General features: G+C 36.7%; 1 protein-coding gene across 1 annotated transcript in view; it reads right to left on the reverse strand.

Annotated features, from left to right (window-relative positions):
• LOC117300202 (receptor-type tyrosine-protein phosphatase N2-like) overlaps positions 1-15306 on the reverse strand; it is a 68947-nt gene that overhangs the window by 7384 nt on the left and 46257 nt on the right. Inside the window, exon 10 of the mRNA XM_033783926.1 lies at positions 10353-10432. Within this exon, the coding sequence (XP_033639817.1) occupies positions 10353-10432 (80 nt within the window). The remainder of the gene's footprint in view (positions 1-10352; positions 10433-15306) is intronic.

Here is a 15306-nt window from a genome sequence, read left to right on the forward strand (position 1 = left end):
ATAGTATAAAACATTGTGAGAAACGACTCCCTCTGAAGTGACGTAGTTTTCGAGAAAGAAGTAATTTTCCACAAATTTGATTTCGAGACCTCAGATTTAGAATTTGAGGTCTCAAAATCAAGCATCTGAAAGCACACAACTTTGTGTGGCAAGGGTGTTTTTTTTTTCTTTTATTATTATCATGCACTTCGACGACCGATTCAGCTCAAATTTTCACAGGTTTTCTTATTTTATGCATATGTTGAGATACAACAAGTGAGAGGACTGGTCTTGGACAATTACCAATAGTGTCCAGAGTCTTTAAAGAGAAAGTATAGTATACCCTTTGGTTTTTTAACCATTTGATTGTTTTGATCCTAAAAATGTTGAATCCTACATAAATGTAGATGCATACAAACACGAGTAATCCTGTGAAAATTTTATTTCAAAAGGTGGTTGGCTTTTTAAGTATCGCAAATATCTGGAGCGGTTACAGTCCACGCAGGAAGAATAATATGTAATTGAAATTCACAATCTGGAAAATAACCTGAGCTGAACCAAAAAGATACAGTTTTAAGGAGATTGAATGAGGATTATGTGAACTTTGACATTTATGTATAAACATAAGGGGAAAAAATATAAAAATCAGAACAAATAATCATTGGTGGTAGATGAGAAGTCCTATCGTTTACTTCTGCAGTAACTATACTGTAAAAATGTTCTCCCCTAAACAAAATAGTTGCTTTGTTCTAAATAATTCTTGAATTGGAAATTATGAGCAGTCACTCACAGCTACAAGGCTTTTAACCTTCCAAAAAAGCACTTCCTTCTTCTCAACCTGTCCGTATCGACCCATGCCTAGTTCCATCTTATTTACGAAAACGAGTACGTCATCACCGAATCGCAAGAGGGGGGGCCAAGGAAGGTGAACCCTACCCTAAATAGCATTTGTAGCAAACAGTCTCTAGTCCGTGATAGATAACTATCACTATAGCCGGCTGACTGACCCCTTCGCCTGTTGTTTTGTAACTTCACAATCTACCGTTCCTTCACAGGATATTGAAGTGGTATTGATCAAACTATCTCTTGCATGGTTCTACGCTGTTCTGACATTTAAAGTGGAAAGGAGTCTGTTTTTTTTTTTTGGGGGGGGGGGGGGGGGGAAGCGTATATTGTCGCTGATTGCTGGGGTTTTTTAAACCACAAGGGGGAATGATAAAACATTGAGCATTTACTTTAATAGTAATCCAAATAAATACATTTTCTGTATCATGAATAATAATGCACTTTTAAATAGACCTACTTGTACATCATGTACATATGTACTTGAATGAAGATGGCAACAAATGATTTTTGCTTAAACTCACTATAATGTTTCGACCAATTAGGAAACTGAGTTAACATGAGATGAAGCGGATTTAATTGTGTACAAAATAATCATTTTGAATACATGTACCCTTCTCCGATGCTTTTCAGAAAGATTCAAGGAAAGCCCTGCTACATCATCAGGGCTGATACTTCACGGAGGCAACGAAGGCGATTGCCTCCGTGTCCCCTGGTCATTGCCTTGGTGCCCTTGAAATGCTCCAGTACAAATTTGCAATTTCATCATAGGGTGCCCTTTACCAAGAAGAAAATGCCTTAGTGCCCTTGCCCTTTCAAAAACGAAGCATACAGCCCTGCATCATCACTCATATAACATCAAATGTGGAGCTGCAATTTGTACAGCTGCTTTGTTGTTGCAGCATGGAGGTACACGTATAAGAAAGCAACTTTCCCCACTTAACATCAAAGTATTGTCATTTTGATGCACGCCATCAATGTCGGAAGTGTTTCTAGTTATTCAAAACCTTGAGGTTGGGGGCTTGTTTAGAAGTGTACAAACACTAACACATTATAATCCAAGTATAATCCTTCCCAGACTAAAATTCTCGCTTAAGCACTTCTTCAAAATGGAGAATTGAACCCCAAATTTTCTTCTCATCATAAAATTGCTGATCATTTTGTTATAGAGACACGTACTGCAAAATTAGGTAAACAAAATTTTTATAATTGTTTTAAAAAAGGTTCAATGAATCTATCAGAGCCATGCAGGGTAACTTGATTTAAGACGTTGATCTAAAAATACTAACTTATTTTGGTGTTGATGTAATAATCCATCAAGTTCACGCACAACATGTCAAGAAGTGAGGCTGTTTTGGAAAGCAACTTATCACAAACCAATTTGACAGAAACGATTCTAAGAAATTTAGCACTCTGTAAATATGTGCAAGTATTTATCAAACTTGTTTGCAAAATATCTGTTAGACTTTGGAACACTGCAGGTTCTAAATCCCCAATACTGGATGTCCTGGTAACTTAAATTGTTATTCATGGACAGAAACACTTCTATGGAATTTGGCACTCTGAACAATTTTACTAAGTATTTATCAAACTTGTTTGCAAAATATCTGTCCGATGTTTTTTTGCCAACACTACATGTTCTCTTTAACACCATTAATGGGTGTCGAAGCAACTTAAATTGTTATTCAGATAACCTGCTTATGTAGAAACAGCTGCTTGTTATGTGAACTAAACTGGGTTTGCTGGATTTCTATGTCAACAAACTCTTGTTTTGCAAAGCTTGTTCTTTCCCGAATTCCACATTGCATTCCACCGTGTAGAAAAGGCACTGAAATAAGCTACATTAAAATTGTAGAAATAATGTTCTACTGATATTTGTTTACTCTACACATTTACATTTGTGTGGCGCCCTGCCAGAATATAGATATTTCTCTCATTACGTCCCGTCTGTTTTGGCATGCTTTTTTAGTTACCTGGGGTGGATTTCACAAAGAGTTAGGACTAGTCTTATTTCGAGTTAGGACCAGTTACTCGTCCTAATTAGGACTGTCTATGCAATTTGTATATCTCCTAGGACTAGTCCTAAGTTAGGACTAGTCCTAAATCAAATCCTGTTTTTCTTGTCTCCATGTTTGTAGTTTATCTTTCTAGGGCTAGGGCTAGGAATTCCAACAAACCAACTATGCAACAAACATCTGTTCTAATCGCAACCATTCACAGATATCATGACTTATTATTTCCAATCCACTTGTTACAGATAATGGAATGTTTGTGATGAATGTGCATCCGCAAACAAATGTGTGAAACAAATCTATAAAAGACTTCCAGCCCAACCTCAAGTAAAAAGACGCCCAACCTCAAGTAATTAAACGAAAAAACACAGTGAAAAAAACTAATTACACTCATTCAAATCTCAAAGCATTAATTAGCAATTCCCATGATACGTCTGTGGAATGATGACATAATTGATAAACAACAGCAATTTGAAAAACATTCCAAATAAAGATCCCTCTTGCTAAAATGGTACAGTCCATGTTGAATTGTGCTAATTGATGGGGCAATGGACAATAAATTTGCAAACAACGGACAATTCTGGGATTGGAGCAGCTGTGAGCTTGAGTGTGTCGGAATACATATTATTCTATTTAAGGTTTCAAGGAATATTGTATTTTATTGTGCAGCTTTGTACACGGTTTTGTAGTTGAGAAAATAGAATTAGCTGTTGCAAACTGCAACCAAACCAAAAGGACCTAGGCACAAAAAATAGTTAATGGTCTGGCGTTTCGACCCTAGAAGAGTCTTTCTCGCAGGCTAAATGATTTGTGAAAAAGGAACGACATTTAAAGGAACATGTTGCCTCGGATTGGTCGAGTTGGTCTTTGAAAAGCATTTGTAACCGTTTTTTATAAAATGCACATGGGTAGAAAGATAATGTAAAAGTAGAATACAATAATCCACACATACATGCCTCGAAATTGCAAGTTTTTCCTTTTACTTCGTCAACTAACACGGTCGGCCATTTATGGGAGTCAAATGTTTGACTCCCATAAATGATCGACCGTGTTAGTTCGCAAAATACAAGTAAAATCACGCATTTTCGAGGCAAACTTGTGTGGATCATTGTATTCTACTTTTTAAAACATCTTTATAACCTTATGCATTTTATAACAAACGGTTACAAATGCTTTCTATAGACAAACTCGACCGATCCAAGGCAACGTGTTCCTTAAAGAAATAAATTCAAACTAAAGAATAAAATTCATCTATATACTGTATCTGCAACAGCCTTTAAAATAATCTTTAAAAAATCAGACAACAGACTAAGCCATACTCCTCAATCAAGTTCCAATATCCCATAATGATTAACCAAATCACTCCATTGTTTTGTTTTTATAATTACCCAATGATAAATCCAAGCCTGGCCTTTAATTGAAACAGGCGCGGTCAATATGAGTGTTTCCGTTAACGAGCAATACACTGGGAACAGGTGTGCAGAGTGCAAACAAATTACCACAAACAGACAAAGGGGGAAGCTCTTGGGTTTCCTTGCTTAGTGAAATACAAACTAGCTTAGCATCAAATGAAATTACCACAAGGGGGGAAAATGGAAAGCTATTTAGTTTCCTTGCTAAGCGAGATACAAACTAGCTTAGCATCGACTGATTACCAGCCAAAATATCATCTGAACCTACCACATAGGGGGAATGGAAAGCTATTTAGTTTCCTTGCTAAGTGAAATACAAACTAGCTTAGCATCAAATGAAATTACCACAAGGGGGGAAAATGGAAAGCTATTTAGTTTCCTTGCTAAGCGAGATACAAACTAGCTTAGCATCGACTGATTACCAGCCAAAATATCATCTGAACCTACCACATAGGGGGAATGGAAAGCTATTTAGTTTCCTTGCTAAGTGAAGTACAAACTAACTTAGCATTTAAACAGATTATCATCCACACTAGCATGTTACTGGCATGGCTTGTACCATGCTGTTTAGCTGATGAGCAAATAGAGCTACATTGTGTAAGCACGCAATGATAACAAGCCAAACAAGCTTTCATTTTTACCAGTAATATTTGCCACATTGACAACAATGCATGTTAAGTGAAATACAAACTTAGCTTAGCAGCATTTACACAGATTACCAGCCAAACTACCTGTTACTGTACTTGTGACTGGTACCATGCTATTCTGATGAGCAAATCGAGCTATAAGCACATGATGCTTGAGCCTTCATATTCGGGAATAATTGTTCATATTGCCAACAATGCCTGCTAGGTGAAATACAAATTACCAGCCAATCAACCATGTGATATTACTAGTGACTGGTATGATAATGTTAAGCTGAAATCGAGCTAAGCTCGCAATGACTATAAGTGAATGATAATGTAGATGGGGTTACAATTTTTTTTTCCAGGAATATTTGCCAACACTCACAACATTGTATACTGATTGCATTGAAGTACAACCCCATCCACTATTCTATGCACAGCACATTGATCTACTTTATATGCAGGCATGATATTTGGCCCTTGGAAACAAGTAGGAAAGTTTTATCAAGTACAAAGGCTTACCTATATGTACATGTAAATGGTTTTAGGCTTTAAAGGCACTGGACACTATTGGTAATTGTCAAAGACTAGCCTTCACAGTTGGTGTATGTCAACGCATGCATAAAATAACAAACCTGTGAAAATTTGAGCTCAATCGGTCATCAAACTTGCGAGATAATAATGAAAGAAAAAACACCCTTGTCACGCGAAATTGTGTGCTTTCAGATGGTTGACTTCGAGACCTCAAGTTCTAAATCTGAGGTCTCAAAATCAAATTTGTGGAAAATTACTTCTTTCTCGAAAACTACGGCATTTCAGAGGGAGCCGTTTATCACAATGTTTTACACCATCAACCTCTCCCCATTACTCGTCACCAAGTAAGGTTTTATGCTAATAAATATTTTGAGTAATTACAAATAGTGTCCACTTCCTTTAAACTACCACACCAAAACAACTTACAAACCATGACAAACACATTACTACAACGCAGAACAAACAAAACTAAATTCAAATCTCAACTTGATCTACATTGAACTGCCCAGATAAAACTTGACTTAAAGCCATTGGACCCTTTCGGTAAACAGTGTTGTCCAAGGCCCACACTTTGTGTACCACAACTTCTATATCAAATAACAAACCTGTGAAAATTTAGGCTCAATCGGTCATCGGAGTCGGGAGAAAACATTGGAAAATCCCACCCTTGTTTCCACACGTTTCACCGTGTCATGACATGTGTTTAAAATAAATCCGTAATTCTCGTTAACGAGAATTTATATTGTTTTGCTGTTTTCTCAAAAAGTAAAGCATTTCATGGAATAATATTTCAAGAGAAGTCTTTCACCATTGCCTTCTGTAAACCCTGTAAGTTATTTGTAAATCTGTGAACTTTTTTTTTTTTTTCTGAACCGAAAGGGTCCAATGGCTTTAATTTGTACAATTAATGCACACTACCAAAAAAACACAACCTTGACATGTCAATTTCCTCCACAAGAAAATGATGAAACGGTACAAATCAGAGCTCAGTAAATTCACCACCAATCAAAATATTCCACGTTCCATCCAAATAGTCGCTACTATATTTTAATTGTAAGCTTATCTGTAGCGCTATATTTTCCATGTGGAAACATATTTTGGAGGTCACCATTAGTGCACCCACTGTCTCTAATTTAGAAAGAAACCCCGTCCTCTTTCACTCCGCAAATTGATGCATTGTACTTCGTCACCATGGTGAAGTGATGACCTCATCAGATTACCATGGTGTGTTTATGACATCATCTACTTATGCTTAAAGATCAGACTGACTTGAAGGGCAGACACAACACACACAAAGATATAGTAATAGGACCATTGTTTCTGATCAAAATGTGACATGTTCATTCCATATGAAGATGGGCGTAAATATTTTATTTAAATCAGAGCTCACTGTCAAACAACTGTTAAGCACAAAAAAATAAGCTAAGCACAACAAAATTATGCCTACCAAAGTAAGGTTACCAGCCAAAATACCATGCACTCAAATTGACTGATAACCTGCTAAAATATCTGCTTAGCAGGAATTTGTTAAGCCAAATTTCCTGCTTAGCAGCTCTATAAAATTGGACCCTGGCCTGTACACAATCCAGTAAGCATCTTGCATTCAGTTCTAACAAGCTAATTTAAATCTCGAATCTCTCTGCTCTTGGGTACTGAACTATATAGTTCGGAATAACTGTTCTGATTTATGGACCAATAACAAACAGCTGAGGATCAAAAAACGAGTCTCTAAGATTGCGAAAAACCCGTGGTCCCAACGTCTTGAGCTAAGTTAGGCCCAGGTAGGGTCAACTTAATGTTCCTTATGATACATCAGGGCATGCATTACACTGGATTGCAGGCCCGAGGGAAGTGGTTTTTAAAATGTGGGGCCAGTAAACTTATGACCAGTCCGATGGGCTTGGTTTTTCAAATTTGTTGAATTGAATAACAAACAAAAACTCAATAACTCACTGTGTAATAATATCTTGGAACAGAAACAAATCATGTTCAAATGTTTACTTTCAACTCAGAAAATAACCCTGTTCAATTAGATTGAGTAATGATGTATAATACTTAATATCCAGATAGACAGATGAGATAAATCTTCTCTTACAAGTGTCCTAGTGCAGTATGAAAAGCACCCCAAAACAGGCTGAATGCAAAGAGAGAAATATCTATATTCTGGCAGGGCACCACACAAATGGAAATGTGTAGAGTAAACAAATAGCAGTAGAACATTATTTCTACAATTTTAATGTAGCTTATTTCAGTGTCTTTCTACACGATGAATGCAATGTGGAATTCGGGAAAGAACAAGCTTTGCAAAAACAAGAGTTTTTTTCTTCTCATTTTGATTCTGGTCTTATACAAAGACTTTTCTTGTTGAGTAAACATTCTGAGCTACCAGCCCTGCAGTCTTGGGGATTCTTCTCCCAAATTCGAGCCCTGGGGCTTTTCTCAATTCTCAGCTTAGGCTCCGGCTCAGGCTCCGTGTGCTGATGTCTGTGCAATACGCGCTGAAAATACGGGTTCAATGTAAGCTGCGTGCACAGCACGAGGAGCCTATGCCTGAGCCGCAGCCCAAGCAGAGGTTTGAGAAAGGCCCCTGTCCATTCCATTATAATGAAGCCGAAGATGTTGTTTATCCCTAACACACACACACACACACGCACACCACCCGACCCCCCTTCCCTGAACTCAAAGGTCAAAGTTCAAGCAATCGACTCCAGACAATCAGTCTCCACCTTCCTCCCCAGTGGCTCCATCACCCCCCTCAGGTTATCTCAAGTAACCATAGTAACCCCTCTGGAGTGTCTGCTCCTTACTAACTCCTGACCCATCCTTTAAGGCGAAGAATTCCTTTGATTTTTGGAACTGTTCGATCCTGACAATTGTTAATTAAGCTAAAGGTGGTCGTGTTTTTTGAAAAATCGACAAAAAAGACAGGCGAATATGTCCTTGCAGGAAGAAAGATCCCCAATACGAAATACACAATCTGAGAAACGTTACACAGTCTCAGATTCAAATTTGGGGGAAAAACTGTTTACTTTTTACATAACCACATATCTTCAAAGTAAAATTGTTCTTGTGGTTCATACTTCCTGTGAATGCGAATGGGATACAAATTTTTTTACGCCACAAATTTGCAATGAACAATTTCCATCAGCTGAAATGTGCTCCACTCCTGCGAGACATTCGCTGCGAAAACAGCTACATGTATGTGACATCAAAATTTGCTTAGCATTCGCAGGAAGAATGAACCAGGCTTTATACTATCAAACGTCGCTGTGGGCTTCTAATCAAGTGTTTTTATTGCCATTCATTTTAAGAGCGATTACTAAACATACAAACATTCCCTTTAATGTCAGGCCGTGGTACGGTCACTTCCTGAGAGTTCGTCGTTAGTTTGCGATCTTTGAAAGGATTTGCTAATGAGCTGAAAGGACGGTCATGTGGGAACAGGACTTAAGTTTTAATTCTCTGGAGAGTGGTGAAAGTGTATTTTTAAATCAAGCATAATAAGTCAACACTAATAAAACATAGGGACTGTGCAATATTGCTTGCAAGATGACTTGTTAGTTCAGTTCTGAGAAAAGGGTCTAAAGATGAAGTAATTTTTTAGATCTTCATTTTAGGTTTAAAGTACTGTTTTCTTTTATAACTGGTTCCTCTATTAACCAATTTTTTAAAGATTTGTTTTGTTCCCATCTACAACACCCACACGTCACAATAGCTCAAATTCAAAGTATATTTTTGAAGACTAAGTAAGCAATTTGTACCACACGATAACAACAGCCTATTCAAATGTCAAATATTGTGGACCATCCTCTTTTCTAGGTCAGGAGATTGTCTCCATCCTCTAGGAAACTGTTTTCTGCTTTTGATCACGGGAATTCTTTAAATGGAGTTCCAACAGAATTGTCCATAAGTGCATATCTATGATAAGTGGTTCATCTTTGAGCCTGTGTTTTTTTATTTAATAAAAAAAAGAAAAATTGAAATGCATATTTTTGAAGATTAAGTGGGCACTTTGTACCACACAATGACAACAGTCTACTTAAATATCACTTATTGAGGATTAACCTCTTTTCTAAGTCAGGAAATTTTCTCCATCTTCAGGAAACTATTTCTGATTTCATTTACAGGATACTTTTAATGGATTTCAAGCAAAATTGTCCTTTATTCTTGAAGATTTTTATGTAGCCTACTGATCCACCATTGATTAGATTTCACACTTACTTCAACACAGCAAGCCACGGGATTTCAGGTTTAACATCAAAACCCTCGTCTGCTTATTAGTCTCAACCTTGAAGTAGCTTTGTCTCTTAGCACGGGATTTAAGGTACAAGCGTGTTACCATGGAAATTTGATAGATTTGAGATACTTTGATTTTACCTACAGTCTCTGTATCCTTCCTCAGTATATAATATTTGAACATTACAGTTTTTTAAGGCGGCAACTAGGGCTTGAGTGCAGGAATGAAGGCCAGAACCCCAGTATTAAAGGCACTGGACACAATCTGTTCTTACTCAAAATAATTGTAAGCATAAAAACTTACTAGGTAACGAGAAATTCAGAGCTGTTGATAGTTAAAAAAAAAATAATATAAAAAAATATTGTGAGAAACGGCTCCCTCTGAAGTAACGTTGTTTTTGAGAAAGAAGTAATTTCTCACTGAAATATTTGAATTCAAGCATCTGAAAGCACACAACTTGTGCGACAAGGGAAACTTTTCTTCCATTATTCTCTCCCAACTTCAACGACCAATTGAGTTCAAACTTTCACAGGTTTGTTATTTCAAGCATATGTTGAGATACACCAAGTGAGAAGACTGGTCTATGAAAATTACCAATAGTGTCCAGTGTCTTTAAAAGAGAAATTACTTAGTGGGGCACCTGAGTCCCAAAAATTAATTTTTTATGGAATTTCATTTTTATTGTAATTTGATAGATTTTGATTCTTACCTGCAGCTCCAGCGACCTCTGCTGGGGTCATCTTAATCAAGTCAGGATGAACTTTGAATGTAACCTGCTTCTTCCCAGCTCTATCGAGACAAAGAAAGAGAAAAATAATTTGAAGTGATGTCTTAAGATTCTTATAAGGCAGAAACAGAAGAAACTGGCAGATTCATGTACACGTATATGAGGGTGAAGTTGAATCCACTATTCCACTAATGGCCGATGCTAGGTCGCTGATAAAATTTAATAATAGTAATACTGGATTCTTGTATTACTCTTTATCACACCCCTAGGGCATCAAGGCACTTAGAATTACCACATTTCCCATTAAATGTCAACATTTTTAATCTCCTGATATATCTGCTGCAATACAAAGGGGGAAAAAATACAAAATTACAAATAATCATTTCAAAAAGTAAACTCAGTCAACAAAATTAAACCACTGTAAGTAATAGTTGAAATAAATAGATAATAATTGTTTTCTTAAATTACTTCAATTTAATTGTTGTGCCAATCCTCTCAACTTTCTCCGACATTACGAATGGCAGGATTGTTCAATTGAAATCAAAGTTATATCTCACATCTATTCTGAATTTCGTTCACACCCCCGAAAGCGTAATCACAACTCTAAGATCTTCAACATCAACTCAAGCAGAAACAACGGATAATGGACAATATTTACAATCAAAACAACAAAAAAGGACATCGAGAGAGTTATGGCTGGCGAAACAAAAACATCAAACCAAGAGAGAGTCTACGTAAGTCGTTCAACCTGGCATTTATTACGTCTGCTTGATTTTTTCCCCCTTCTAGGAAGCAAAGCTAAGAATGTTTTCCTCCCGAGGCTGTGTGGCAATCTCCGGGAGGGGGGGGGGGGATGTAGAGAGGTTCAATACAGGTGTTTCTAGTCGCTAAGAGATACTCAAGTGTTTTAGTTCCTGTTTATCTCGTCACGGCAACCGCTAACACCCTTCTTCCAAGCGGAAGTGCTTCTTGACGTCATAGTTTGTCTCGGGGTGTCATGAAGAAGGCAAGCTACCATTATTATAATCATCTTTTAACCTGAAATCAATCGTGTGTGAAGTGGTTGCATTTCTTTCCGTTAATCAATCTAATAATTCTCTGATTTCATCTTGAACCATTTTCAGTCTGGTGACTGTGACGGCAGACTTGGATAGCATTTCAAGTTGGCTAAGTCGTTTCTTCTCTGCCTTTCACCTCTGTGGACCCTGGTTCGAGTCCCACCTCGGACCAGAACCTTGTACTTACAGGGTTTACCAAGGGTTTTTCAAAATTGTGGGCCATTCTGGACCCAATTTTTTAATGTTTGGCAGAAGCAGGCTGAATTGAAACAAGGTCTTGAAATGTTTTCTACTCGATAAATGTGTTTATCTTGGATTTAAAGGCCATATTGTGCAATAGTGGAAAAAAATCATCAGGCAAATTTTGCGCCTGTCAGCACAGGCATTGTGCGTATTTCCTCAATACGCTACCTTGAGCATGGGGAGAATCCTGGCTAAAGTTCTGAGTTTTCAGTTCCTATCATGTCGACTACTTGAGTTTCCCCTCAGTGTGGTTTTCCTTCCACGGTCAAAACTGAATTTTCTTTAATATCTTCCCTTCAATGTAATCTCCGGGCAGTTTGGTTGAAATGTGTTCAAGACACTTCTCAGGCTTCCTCAATTTCATTACAATCAAAACAAACTTCTCTAAGCTTTCAAAATGATCAAAATAAAATTAAAAATCTAAACTGAAAAAGGTTCATTTAATTTTAAATTCTTAAAAAAAAAAATCCATGACCTTTGGGGAAACAGGGATACTTGAACAAAATTCAAAACAAAAAAGAGATCATTCAATTTCCAATTCACTAAGCTTTCAGAATGAAAACGAAATATAAAATTACACAGAAAAGGGTTCACTTAGTACTTAGCTCTTTATTAAACAAATTCTTAACTCTAAGTGCGACAGGGCTACTGGGGCATTTTTAAGGGCGGGTTTGGGAGTTGTTACGAAACCTATAAGTTGGCCTCTAACACTGAAATACATCACAGTCACGAGAAATCTGCCAGGGTAAATGAATCGTAGCTTCAGTGGCTTCTTGGATTTCATTACAAGAAAAATATTATACACACAAAATTCTCAAAGCTTTTAAGAAAGGGTTCACTTAATTCTCAGTTCTTAAAAAATATCCATAACTTTGGGAGAGGCAGTGGTCCTGTGGCATTTTCAAGGGCTGGCTTGTTACGAAACCTATAACTTGGCCTCCAACACTGCAATCTAGTCACAGTCAGGAGAAATCTGCCAGGGTAAATGGAACGTAGCGAGAACAGAATCGGGAGTCGTCCTGTCGGGCATCGTGTAATCCTATACCTTGAACTTGATGCCTGAAATACACTTGTACTTTTTTTACTTTATGTAAATGCGGTCCAGAGGGTGATCGAGAGCCATTTAAAGAAATGGCAAAGAGAAAAAAGTGGAGAGTCTTCAAAGTTCAAGTCAGATGTAATAAAATATTTATTAAAAAAAAAACTATAAATGTGAATGTTTTATTACTCTGCTTAAAATAAATTGGGTACATATTGTTAGTCAGAGGGGTGTCTGTGTGTCTTTTGGACACCCTGTTTTGAAATGTTGACACCCATTTTTTATCTCTCATTTACCTGTAAATGTATTGTAAGTGAACAATTTGGACACCCTTTTTGAAATTTTCAGAAAATCTGGACACGCTTTTTCCAAATCCTTGATTGAGTCCAAAGACAAGGGAGCCATTTGCCAAAAATCAATCGGTCATCGAAGTTGCGAGATAATAATGAAAATAAAAACACCCTTGTCACATGAAGTTGTGTGCTTTCAGATGCTTGATTTTGAGACCTCAAACTCTAAATCCGAGGTCTCAAAATCAAAATTACTTCTTTCTTGAAAACTACATAATTTTAGAGGTAGCCAATTCTCATACAATGTTATACTATCAACCTCACTACATTAATTGTTACAAAGTAACAATATGTTAATTTTAAAAGGTTATGTCCAGTGCTCTAGACTTGCACTAGTTGCCATTGTCCCTTTAAAAGTAACTATTTTGAAAGATTGCAAATCTTTCCTCGAATCCATCCTGATTATTTTCAATTGGTTTATTTATATTGGTCGTCAAACATTACTTGCCTACCCCTTAAGCTCTCCCCGCCCACTTGCTAAGAAAATCCTGAGAAATTAGGGATTAAAATGGAGAAAATCGGTTTGGATGTAGGAGGAGGAGGAGGAATCTGAGTTGACTGGGAGCAACTGTAGAGTTGTCTTGTAAGTGTCCTTAAAGCCATTATACACTTTCGGTACAGAAAAAAAAAAAAAAAAAGTTCACAGATTTACAAATAATTTACAGGGTTTACAGAAGGTAATTGTGAAAGACTTCTCTTGAAATATTGTTTCATGAAATGCTTTACTTTTTGAGAAAACATTAAAACAGGATGAATTCTCGTTAGCGAGAATTACTGATTTATTTTAAAGACATGTCATGACACGGCGAAACGCGCGGAAACAAGAATTGGTTTTCCCGTTATTTTCTCCCGACTCCGATGACCGATTGAACCTAAATTTTCACAGGTTTGTTATTTTATATATAAGTTGTGATAAGTGTGGGACTTGGACAATACTGTTTACCGAAAGTGCATAATGGCTTTAAAGGCAGTGGACACTATTGGTAATTACTCAAAATAATTATTAGCATAAAACCCATCAATGGGGCTTAAAGAATATTACAACAAGCAATTCTTGCCCATATTGGAACATTTTTGGGGACCATTTTGGTCTCATTGTTTGAACGAGTGAGGAAAACAAACTTATGCACTTAAAGGGTGCAGAATACGCACCAGGCTTGCATAGCCTACTACTCATGTCAATCACAAAACTTGTTGTCTCAATCACAAAGCTCCTAAAACAAAACAAACTCCCAGCCACATACTCCAAAACAAATCAAACAAAAAGGACAAATTAATTACATAACAAGGTGACACAAACAACTTAGATTTTAATTAACAAACAGCGGGTTAAATATGTGACATGTTTATCTAATAAGGAGTGCCATGCAGTGTAATTGCTAAATTAACATTTGCATATAATTACAAAGAAAACAGTTTTAATTAATAGTGTTTGCAGAGGCGAGTGATGTTTCTGACGTAAAGGTCTGTGATTAAAATTCAAGTTTGTAGGAGGTATGTTGAAATGATTTCCACCTGTTACTAACCCAATGAGATACAGATTGCAATAAGGTTCTAGGAATAGTATACTCAACGCTATAGATCAAAGAGTGAGATTTCTTTGCATCGGAAGAAAATAACAGCTGTTTTATCACCAGGCAGACATAAAAAAGTCTTAATTTACATTTAAAGTCTCCAATCTCTCATCTCTTTTCTTAAAATCTCGTGGCTTATTTCTTTCGGACGTCATCAGTTTAATTCACAAACATTCTAAGAAATGACATACATCCTGTGAATATTTAGACTGAGTTTAAGTTTATTCATTGTTGTTCTTTTACGAGGCAGACATAAAAAGTCTTAATTTGGTTTTAAGTCTCAAATCTCGAGGCTTATTTATTTAAGAAATTATCAGTTTAATTCTCAAACACTCTAAGAGATGGACATATCTTGTTAATATATAGACTTAGTTTAAATTATTCATTGCTTGTGTCAAAATCATACAAATATCTCATTTAAATATTGACAACATTAACACTGACTTAAGTTTGAGAAGTTTCATTTGTATGGAAAACTTCTTTCACAAAGGTTGCTGATCATCGCAAGGAAGATCATAAAATTTGTACGGTATTTGACAGGTATACCCCACAGCCTAACCCATATTTTATATAAGTTTCACACTAAACTCTGAGACCACATATTTTGAAGTGAAAAAAATCCATAAATCCAGAAACATCCGGAAGATTTTCGTACATGTAAAACGCCAATCA

This window comes from Asterias rubens, chromosome 15, assembly GCF_902459465.1.
Source record: "Asterias rubens chromosome 15, eAstRub1.3, whole genome shotgun sequence".
NCBI lineage: Eukaryota > Metazoa > Echinodermata > Asteroidea > Forcipulatida > Asteriidae > Asterias > Asterias rubens.